Below are 11342 nucleotides of genomic sequence, written 5' to 3'. Positions count from 1 at the left end.
AGAAGTCTTTAATCAATAAGGTCTGAAGTTCTCATAACTCAGATAAATTCAGATTTGTATCTTTAATCAGTTTCAGCTCCGTTGGTTTCGGATGCTCTGGAGTGTGTATCTGTCTTTAAGAGGGCTGTTCATTTTCTGCTAAAGCTGGAAGTGTTCGTCTGCTTTAGCTTCTGTGGAGTTTTGTGTATCTCTGCATTCTCTAGAGAAAAGGAAATGTATGGACAAGGTGACTAACTAGACTGGTCATGTCAAGTGGCGTTAACCCAACTTTGGCATCTTGGATCTATGTCTTGTGACATGGAGATATATAACTAAGTGTGATTATAAGTAATTGACATATTAATATACATAATAATAGTTAATGCTTATTCAGTGCTTTATTTTGCTAGATTCCAGGGCAGCTCACAAGACTTCTTACAGTGTTGGACCTAGTTTATAGACGAGAGGATGAAGTTACTAAGTGTGAAGTGAGTGGTTTAAGGTCCTAAAGCGAACCTGTGGCAAAACTGGAAAGAGTTCAAGTTTGATGCTTTTTTCTCGTGGGTATACCACCTTCTAATTTTTTTTATTTGTAGTTTTTTTATAAATTATCATAATTTGTTGATGATGTAGTAAGTAACCACTGAAACATTGCAGATGATTTCTTGTATTGTTGAGGTGGTTTTGCCTTGCTTTTCCTTGGAGCTAGGCTTTTGTGTGTTGAAAATATGAGTAAATGGGTGAAGTCTGCATTTCTAACTCTTTACACAAAATGTACATAAGATTTCCAGTAAGCCTGTCTTTGACTTCATGTGAAAGAGTACATATTTTTTACCATAGCTTTTTAGTACTCATAGGTGCTTCAGCTCTTTTTCACTCTACTTGGTCAGGCTGTGTCTGGAAGAACAACAGGTGATTACAGCTCCTAAGATATAGATACCAGCAATCAGATCGACAAAGGGGTTAAAAGTGAGACAGCCCTGACTTTTGTTTCAGTGGAAGTGTAGTTGTTGATTTAAAGCTCTCAGTAAATGATTGTTGGAGATCTGCCATTCGTAGCAGAGCATTCAGAAAGCATACCACAGACTCTGCTTCCTCCTAAAGAGCGTTTGTCTGTCAACATCTCACTTTAATTGTAGTCTTTTGAGGTACCAGAAGGCAGGCAAAACTCACTAGCCAGCAGTCATGGAAGACCAGGTCTTTACCAATGTTTATGAAAATGTTACCAGCACCAATAGCTATGAGATTCCAGACTCTGAGGAAGACAAAGGGGATAATCCTTATGATCATGTCCATGAAGATCCAACATCATCTTCTTCCATCACTGCTATCCCAGAGAGCATAGATAGTAACCAGGAGAGCTCAGAAGATAGCTGTAGTAATTCTGTGGCCTCTCAGCATGGGGCTGATGGGGAGGATGGTTCTTCTTCATCTCACCGTGGTGCTGAAGAAGACCACCCATACCAGGAGATGGATCTGATGAGCCCAACTCTGGAAGATAAACATGTAGAAGGCATGGTGTTTGAGAGCAACATGCATTTGCCTTCAAATTCCCAGTTGCGTCGGAGCCAGAGCACTTCTTCCAACTCTTCAACTTCCCTCAAGTTCCCCCTTAACAATAACTTTGGAGAAACTGACAACTTTCAGGAAGATTGTGAGATTTTCATATTTGTAAAGGTAAGAGCCTGGGTGCTCCTATGTATACACTGGTTTTAAATCCCCAGTCAATGTATGTGTCCTCCAAATCAGTGAAGTACAGTTATCCACTGCTGTGTTCCCAAATCTGCTGCCTGTGTGCTGCAGGGGGCCAATCCGTTCACTTACCTCTTACGTCTTAAGGCACAGAAAGAGAAGATTTGTGTTGCATGGAGGTGCCTGAGATTTCTTCACTTCAAGTGGAGGCACGAGCATGGTGAATGTATTCTGATTGTTGCTGCAGTTCATTGATTCTGTGAAATCTCCCTGCTGTCACAACTAGACTGCTGCTACTTGAGCTGCTTTAGTTAAGATAGTTCAGGTATCCCTGCATTTCACTATCTAGTAGCTAATAGCTCAAAAGTGATAGTTATTAATGCTATGAACAAAACTAAATATATAGTTTAAATAATGGCAACAGAATTTCCACACATGTTCATCTCTGAAAGAGATCTTTCTTTTATTTCTTTCAATATTTAGATTAATATATTTCTGTGACAATTTTAACATGTATTTTTCATTAATTTCAAGTTACATATAAATTACTGAGGGGACTTTTCATACTTTCTCTAACCTTGTAAAGTATTACTTAAATTTCTAAACCATAAACACCTGTGTTCTTAAAATAAACACTATACTTTCCCCATAAAAGCTCTTGTATTCAACCATTCTCAATATTTATTAGGCCATAACACAGACTTGGCAGTTCCTTCTTTTTAACTACAGAAGAGATAAATTTTCAAGTTCTTTTCCCCTTGAATAGGACCATACACCATGAGTGTAATATCTGTTGTTTCAACAGAAGTCTTGTGAACTTTCTCACTTTCCAACAAAAAGAAGATTATCAGAATCTGCTCCTCAGTTCCATGGGTGCTTTGAAAACAGGATAAGAAATTTTGTTACCACACATAGTGAGAAGTGTTTTCAGCCATGTCTGTGTTTGGCTAATTTAGTTTATTTAAACGAGAACACACTATAACCTTTGCATTTGTGTCGGATGCTGATTAACTTGTATGAGCTAGGGGAGATCAAATGGCTCGGTGGGCTCTCCTAATACTTCTTTTGGTTTCTGTTGTAAATCTTGGACTTCTTGGAAAACAGGGTTAATTAAAAAGTTATCCCACAGTTACTTGTAGGATAAAGGAGAGCGCTTCCATAAAGTGTCAACAGAATCTTGACATTCTTTTGAATGCGTTAAGAAATTTATGATTTCAATATTTTTCCTTTGTGTTATGTCTTCGTGCAGGTGAAAAGTTGATGTTATTCCCCCTTCATGTCTCCCTTCTCTATGTGACAATCCTTTGTGATTGCTTTTGTAATTTTTGCGTAAAGGTAGATCATTTAAGTTATTGATAAATTAAAAAAACACCAACCAAAAACCAAAACAAAACCAACAACCAACCAATCAACCAAACCAGAAATGGCTATCAGGTTACTTAGTCTTATTCTGCATAAGACAAACCATAAAACTTTAGCCATTTCCCTTGAATTTCAATCTAACTGGGGCTACTCTTGTAAAAAGGTGTCTGTCCTTTAGGAGAGGGAGTATCTGCTAATTTCTGGGTCGTGGATCGTTCTGGGTCCATGCTACTGATTTCTGTGGAAGTGGGCCGTGACAGCCATGTGTGAGGGCACTTGGCCTTTTTGTTATCCTCACAGTACTTGCACCGTGTGACTCTTCGAAGTGGATCGTAGTCGTTGCTAAAAGTATGTTCATTATATGGACAAAGTAAGATCTGTGGTGTTGGTTCTAGTTCATGTCTCTACTTGTAGTCCTGCATACACGTTTAAAAAGCTGCAGAAATTGAGTATATTTTGTTTGTTAGCAACTTCATGGTGTTAGCAACGTGAGTGTTGTATTTTTGCTTTAAAATTATCTCGCTCTATTCCTTTTTCTTTCACATTCCACTTGTTTCAAAATAAAGGTGTCCTCTCTTTCTGTGCATGAAAATGCAGGCAGATGCTCCCATTCAAGCAGAGATGATGGGGTGAGTTTGAATTTCTGAAAGGTGAGAAGAGGGGCATTTTGAACAGAACTGTCAGGGGGAAGGATGGAGCAAGTCCTTTTCCTTGTTTTTGTTGTGCAGACTAGTTGAGTATCCCATAAAAGCACTTATCAGCTAGTCCAGGGAGAAGCACAGACTCTGAACTCTATTCACTTGCCTAAACGTAAGTGCCTGGTGCCTTTGAGATGTCCTTGAACTCCAAGACATCCCCACCTGGATGGAAGATGAGACGCGAGGCTTTCACATGATCCATGCTGTGATCCTCCTCCCGGAGGAGCTGGAGGCCCGATGGGCAGGGCACTGCACACTTCGGTGCGGGCGGCTGAGCTGAACTCCTACGACAGTGATTTGTTCCCTGAGAAATAGATGACATTTCATTTTTGAATTTTTGCTTTTCTTTCTTTCTGGTATCGAGGTAATAAAACACTAACTCCATGGAGTGCAGAGCCAGCTTCGCTTCTTTAATTGTCTAGATAGCGAAAGTCAGGCTGTAAAATGGAAGGTCATAAATTAATATATAACAAGAATTGTGAAATACCTGAGGGCTATCATTTCTGGCACTTAGGAACCAAAGCTCTGGGTTGTGCCAATGGCTGTTATTCATAGATGGTTCCCTTCTGGTATGGTCTCTAGTCCACCTGAGGCCAGTGTTGCTCTGAAATTGGGTTCATCTTCTGGATTTGCCCTTTTCTGCAGACATTAAAAGTGACAGCAGGACATTTTGCTGTGGGACAATAGCGGTAATGACAATTCTGCCACTATTTATTCCTTCCTTTGTTTGTAGCAAACAAAATCTCTGTGAGTGGCTGGGAATGTGAGTGGCAGACAGAGGTCGCTGCTGACTGAACACCAGAAAAAGTGGGAAGATTAAATGGTATCTAATTTACAGTCTAGCTGGCTTAGTTGCAGTGCACTGCCTAGAGCAGAAATTTAACTTTATCAGGATATTGTAAGTGCTGCTGTGTTAAGACCATAATTTCAGTCAGACTGGATGAAATCTTTTCTGTAGTCCGTTCTGTGTTATTAGACACCAAGAAAATGTTTAAGTCACATTAACTGCTCTTTCACTGATCATCAGTAGTTGGCAACTATGTCATCATCAGTGGACTATTTCAGGATGTGCCATAAAGTAAAAAAGTTTGGCTTTCATAGAGGAATATCCTGTACCTTTAATGGCAGAATATAGCATGTACTGACATAGAGATGCTTGTGTGAATCCAGCATGTCCAGACTTATCACAGCACCTTAATGGCCTTTCAAAAACATTGTAATTTCTTCAAACAAAAGCCTTTGAAATTTGAACAGAAATACAACTGACATACAGGCCGTGTTACTGAGCGCATAGGACAACGTGACCTGGTTGTAGCTGTTGCTCAGAGGTCCAACCTTTTCACTTGTGTGCTGTGTTTCCCTGTTTAGCAGAGTATTTGTTTGGAAGGTTGAGTTTCTCTGAAAATTTTAAGTTTTTGTTTTCCTGAAGCTTGAGTTGTTATTTCAAGAACAGTCCCTCTATTTTCTTTTCAGAAGAAAATTATTGCCCTTCTGGTTTATTGACAGCCTGAGACTGGCTACAGATTATACCCTCTCTGCACACATTTGTGCCATAGGAAAGAAAGTAATTCTTTACCCCGAGTGTTAAAACCTTGTTTTATGCAAACAATACACATTTAATACAGTGATTTAGCATCGTGAACATGCATGTCAAATCACTGCACTGGAGTAACAGAGTTATGGATGCTGAAAGGCATCTCGGGAGATCATCTAGTCCAACCCCTTACTCAGAGCAGGATCACCTACAGCACGCTGCTCAGGGCCATGTCTGGTCAGGTTTTGAATTTTTCCAAAGAAGAAAAATCCGCAACTTCTCTATGCAGTCATTCCAGTGTCTTACAGTCATGGTAAAAATGGGTTTTCCTGGGTTTAAATGGAATTTTGTGTATCATCAATCTGTGCCCGTTGCCTCCTGTCCTTTCACTGCATACCAGTGCTTATGTTTAAGAAAGATACTGCTTTTCACTTCTCTGTACATCAGAACTTAAACTTTTAGCAGTTTCCATTGCGATTATTGCATTCTTTAGAAAGATTTGTTTAAGTCAGTGACTGGGAAAGAAAGGATATTTCTGTTTCTCCCACAAGCTGCTTCCCACTCTCTTGTTTCCAAGTCAGGAAGGTCTGAGGGCTCTAGCTTGATGGCACAGCCCTGTGCTAGCTCCCTTCTGACTCATGAAGTTGAGCTGATCTCTTGTGAAAGACAAACCATGTTCTTAACAGGAACAGTGAGATTAATTGCTTTTATCACTGCGAAAATCATGTGCCTTCCCTTTGAGTTGGTTTTTCTGTTGTTTTATGGAGCATATTGGTGTCTGTTGAGAAAGTTTTGTTTAAAAATGTGTATTAATGGTTTAGAACATGAAGCTACAGGACACAGTTAATTTTTGGCATGTATTATTTGAAAAGAGCAGAACCAAATCATAATGTAACCACATGGATGCCCAGACTAAAGTTAGTGGTTATGCTGGTGTTTAGCTGAGCAGAACTGACCATTTTATAGAAGCAGATGAAAGGTAAAAGAGTGCCCAGCGTAAAAGAACATTGTAGCTTTCAGTAGGAAGTACTGCAGGGGGTTTCAAATAAAGGGATGGATATCAACATTAATGGGAATATCAGGCTTTCAAATTTTCAAATTTTCAACCACTTATTTCTTACTACACTCGTAGTCTACAGAGTAAAACAACTGTACTTGCCATTTTGGAGTGGTAGATATTTGCAAGCATGATTGAGTGTCCAAATACCTTTTAGCAATGCAAGCTTGGTAGTCTTTTAATTGACTCCAATACAGCACATCAGACTGGTGTTAAACTGTATCTTCTCCTCCAACATTTGCAGGTAGTAAAAGGAGCTCTGGCTGAAGCCAGGTGGCAGGTGTAACTCTCTATAGGTACATAAAATTGTAGTAATTTGGCTTCTTATGACATTTTAGCTTTTGAAAATATGGAAGTAAGCAAGTATTATTTTGGTCTTATGAATAAGCTTAGAAAAAGGTTAAATGATTCATGATGCACCTTTTAAATACTGTTAACTGAGCAAGGAAAAGATCCAGGAAATATTTTCAGAGTTCTCCGGTCATGGCAGATTTACAGACCAAGGTGCAACATGCTGAACTTAACATGTGCATGGCAAGAAATGACTAATGGGGAGCCAATATCTTAATGCAATACTTTTTTTGATAATTTTGACGAAATTAATAGATGTTTTTCGCTGCAAATAGTCTTACTTAAGATAGTTTACAAGTACAATTAAGTATAGAAATACAGGTCTGGAATATCAGGTGGTGTGTCCTCTTGCTGCCAGTCATCTAGACTATCCTTAACAGATCTTCTTTGAAAACGTTCAGTGACGCAGATTGAGCACTGTCATTGCTTAATTATTTTCTTGAGACAAATGTTTTCCTTTATTAAAACTCTGTTGCTCTGAATTATGCAATTTTTCGTTTTAATAGATAGGTCCTTTATGTATTAGAAGACATATCAAATTTCCTTCAATCTTTGCTTTCCTAGACCAAACAAAGTAAGTTCCTTCAGCCTGCCTTCAGGCTTGGGTCATCATTTCTAAACTTGGAGTGGCTTGGTGTATTGTGGGGTTTTTTTGGTTGTTTTGTTTTGGTTTTTATTTTAGTTTAGTTTTTTTTTAAATTTTCCAGTCTCTCTCCAGTTAATTTATATATTTCTTAAGCTCCGGTTTTCAGATGTAACTAGTGTATTTAGCACTGCCAATAAAAATTACTGCACCAAGTGCCTTTTTAATTCATCATCTGTCCAACTCTCCAGTCGGGACAGCTTATCTGCTGTATTTTAGCATATTTGTGTATCCTTTAACATTTTGTTTAGGATTACTGAGTTCATCGTCTAGTCCTGGTATGTTCATCCTATCATCCACCAGCATGCCCAAGTATGTCTCCCCAGAGCTGCTTTTAATCCACGCATCCCCCAGCCTGTATCTGTGCTTGGGATTGCCCCGACCTTGCACTTGGCCTTGTTGAACTTCATGAGGTTTGCCTGGGCCCACCTCTCCAGCCTGTCCAGGTCCCTCTGGATGGCCTCCCTTCCCTCCAGCGTGACAACCTCACCACACAGCTTGGTGTCGTCAGCAAACTTGCTGAGGGTGCACTCGATGCCACTGTCCACGTCTCTGACAAAAATGTTAAATAGCACCAGTCCCAGTACCGATCCCTGAGGAACACTGCTTGGCACTGGTCTCCACCCAGACATTGAACCATTGATTGCAACTCTTTGAGTGCAACCTACCAGCCAACCTCTTATCCACTGAGTGGTCCATCCGTCAAATCCACGTCTTTCCAATTTGCAGACCAGGGTGTCGTGCAGGACAGTGTCGAAGGCTTTGCACAAGTCCAGGCAGGTGACATCAGTTGCTCTTACTACTGCACAGTTTGCACCCGGCATTTGCCTTCAAGAGCATTGGGTTTCTCTGAGTGATGTGATCAGGTTCTGATCACTCGCCACTGAAACCTGTGTGGTTTTGAAGTCAGAGAATTGCTGTGATATAAATCTGATGTGGAGCATACCATCACCAGGGCTTTTGCTCTACTAACTCAGAAAATAGAGATGCACCTATAATGTCTCCGCATCATACTATGCAGACACAACATGGCTTCATGGCTATCTCCCACACTCTATCATGGGTGGGAGACTGATAATCTCTTAAGTCTTAATGTATAAACCTAGTAGCTATGTAAACCTTACTTCTGAGGAGGAAAACTGTGTTGTGGGTCTCTTCATAGCTTGGTTTATGCTTATCTGAATTGTACTGTGTGCATGTGTGAAAAGATTTGCAAATGGCAGTTCTGTTGCAGATAACACCCAGTTCCCCGACTATCGGTCATGAACAGAACGTGTGCTTTAGCAGCAGGGCATAGCAGTTTGCTTAATCTTGTGGATACGAAGGGTAAAAGGTTTTGCTTCTGCCCGCTGCTGAGTCTGTGCCTTGCTCACGCACCTCTTCTGCCTCCAGAAAGGTCCGCGAATCAATTTTCAGCTGACACTCCCATGCCACCTTCAGCTTTTGGCTCCAGCAGTGACTGTGGCTGGGTATAGCACAGTAGCGTAGCAACAGCTTCAAAATAGGGACCCATATTGTCTAGGAAATTGTTACTGAGCAGTGATTGCAGCAATAGCAAATACAATGTAAATATATAGGTCATACTGAGAGGAAATTAAACCAGGATTTATTTACTCATTTCTTTTTCTTATAATTTTCTTTTTGTGGATCCCTCTTTGATGTTCTGAAAATAAGACTGTTATCCCAGCCTGGTTTGTTGTTTTCTTTTGAAACATCTCAGTTCCTTTTGTTGCATTTTAGGAGAGGAAAATGTTTGGATTTGTGGATTGATTCCTTTTTTGCTGTCCCTGACAACTTATCTATGTAGCAGTACTGTCAGCTGTTAAATGGTTTCTGTCCAATATAGAGGGATTGGTATTATTTTTAATTGTTTATTGCAGAAGTACCTAAAGAGCAGCTCTACTGAGACTGATGTTTTACAAACACAAAGTAATAGATAGTCACTGCAAAGCAACTGGTAATGATACATGTAAATTATTTTAGAATCTGCAAGGGGAAAGCTGCTTTTCTGCTCTGCTCTTTTGTTTTTCTTTAGATATCACGGGTTGGTTCACCTGCCTTAGGGTGCGTCTATAAGCTAAGTTATTAACTACAACTCTGCAGGATATGTAGGCTCCTTTTGCAGCAAAAAATCTGTCTGGAGCAGCGCGGTGGGTTGTTAATTCACATGGCCAAGTGTAGGCATCAGCGGTAGGGTTCTGTAGACTCCATTCATTGAATCAAGTAGGGGCCTGATTCAGTTTTCCAACCATAGGCATCCAGTGCCGGTTTAGATGCCTTAGCATTTGCCTTTTGCAGGAGGCCACGGATCTCCCATAGATCCTTTTTCATATGTGTTTACAGACTTGCTAAGCTATCCTGGGGCCTCTCAAGTGCTGCTGGATATCTAGGTTTAGGCAACTGGATCAAGCCATAAACTTTCGCTGCGTACAATGGCATGGTCACCTGAAGTTAAATAAACAATGCCACCAGTGATAGTTTAAATACAAAGCCTGGATTACTAGATTAGATTAAAAGCTAATTGTGATAATGGATATCTGGAAACAAACTCCAGATGGATTTTTTTTTTTTTTCTTCAGGCTACTTAAATTTCCTTTTTCTGTCAGCATCCACACTCGGCAACAGTTGAAGTGCAACAGTGAACAAACATTGCAATGTTGGACAGTTCAGCTGTTCACTGAACAGTCTAACTTAATCAGATAAAATCATCTGATGCATCTTAGCATCTTTCCAGGACTGAGAACTAGCACTTTCTTTAACTTCAGTCAACCATTATCCTCTTCTTAACAGCAACCCACATATCCGTTTCTTTCAACTGTATTTGTTTTGTAGTTACTTTTTGGTTTAGACACCACAGTAGAAGACAAAAGCCAAAATAGGAGGCAGCATATCACTCTAAAATGAGTAATTGATTTGTTACCTGCAGGCGTGATTTTTATATTTAGACCTTTAGATGATCCTTTTCATATCAATTAATGATACAATTATGGTTGACTTTTTACTGTTGGTACATCTCTGATAATGTAACAGGTCAGTGACCTTCATGAAGTTATAATGATACAATTAGGAATAGATGAGAAGTGAATTTGTTAGTGCACAGGTCTGGTTTCAGTACAGGCAAGCAGTGTTTGAAACCAGGATTTTGAGTCACGAGTTAATTGATTTTCTGTTGCAGCCTCCATGCAGTCACCTCAAAGCAGTCTACAAGTGTTAATGAACTAAAACTCAAGAACACATCTTCCGAGAAAAAACCAATATTTTCCTGCTTGTAGGTTTATAAAAAATGAGGTACAGAAAGGTAAAAAGTTTTGTGCACTCACCAAGATGGGGTTTTTTTTGGGATTCCTTGTAATCTGAAAAAAATGTTATGGGATGGGATGTGACCTTTTGGGACATGAAATAGAATCCTTTTCTGTCACAGCCTCATCATATAGCACGTAATTCAAAAACTGATCAAGGTCAATCTAAAAATCTAATCTGAAAGTGGCCATTATTATTCATTTTGGAAACCTGTTTCAGAACGTCACTGCTCTGATGGTTCAACACCTTACTCTAATTTCCAAATGACATTTATTCATATGTAACAAATACATCCTTGCTCTTGTGCCAGCATGGTCCATTAGCATTCCTTCCTTCATTTAGTGCTTTTTAAAATCAGTTTGGACTTAGATATCCTTGGATGGTTTTGGGCTAAACCAGCCAATCCTTTTTGTCTCCGTTTCTGCCAGTTGTCATACTAATCCCCTTCTGCACATATCTTCTTTCCACAAAGGTGCCTTTTTTTTTTTTTTTTTTTTTTTTCACAGCTGCATCCTGTCTTAGGTAGCTTCTACTTTTATAGCTAGACTAAGCAAGCAGCAAAAAAGATTCTTTTAATAGCCTGCTGGTTTAAGATACATATGATTGTTTAAGTAAACACATCATTCTATTTGAGGACAAATATCCTGATATAATCACATTAGAGTCAGTCATAAAAAGCTTCTTTAAATTTTTGGTGCCTTTCACAGTTTTTCACTTGTCCTGACA

General features: G+C 39.5%; 1 protein-coding gene across 1 annotated transcript in view; it reads left to right on the top strand.

Annotated features, from left to right (window-relative positions):
• Window positions 1–1164: 1164 nt before the first annotated feature.
• Window positions 1165–11342, top strand: part of CLIC5 (CLIC family member 5) — a 75510-nt gene continuing 65332 nt past the window's right edge. The window contains exon 1 of the mRNA XM_086461660.1: window positions 1165–1656. Coding sequence (XP_086317786.1) covers window positions 1165–1656 — 492 coding nt within the window. The remainder of the gene's footprint in view (window positions 1657–11342) is intronic.

The sequence above is a fragment of the Leptosomus discolor genome, chromosome 2, assembly GCF_034619465.1.
Source record: "Leptosomus discolor isolate bLepDis1 chromosome 2, bLepDis1.hap2, whole genome shotgun sequence".
Lineage (NCBI taxonomy): Eukaryota > Metazoa > Chordata > Aves > Leptosomiformes > Leptosomidae > Leptosomus > Leptosomus discolor.
This window is presented reverse-complemented; position numbering and strand designations above follow the sequence as displayed.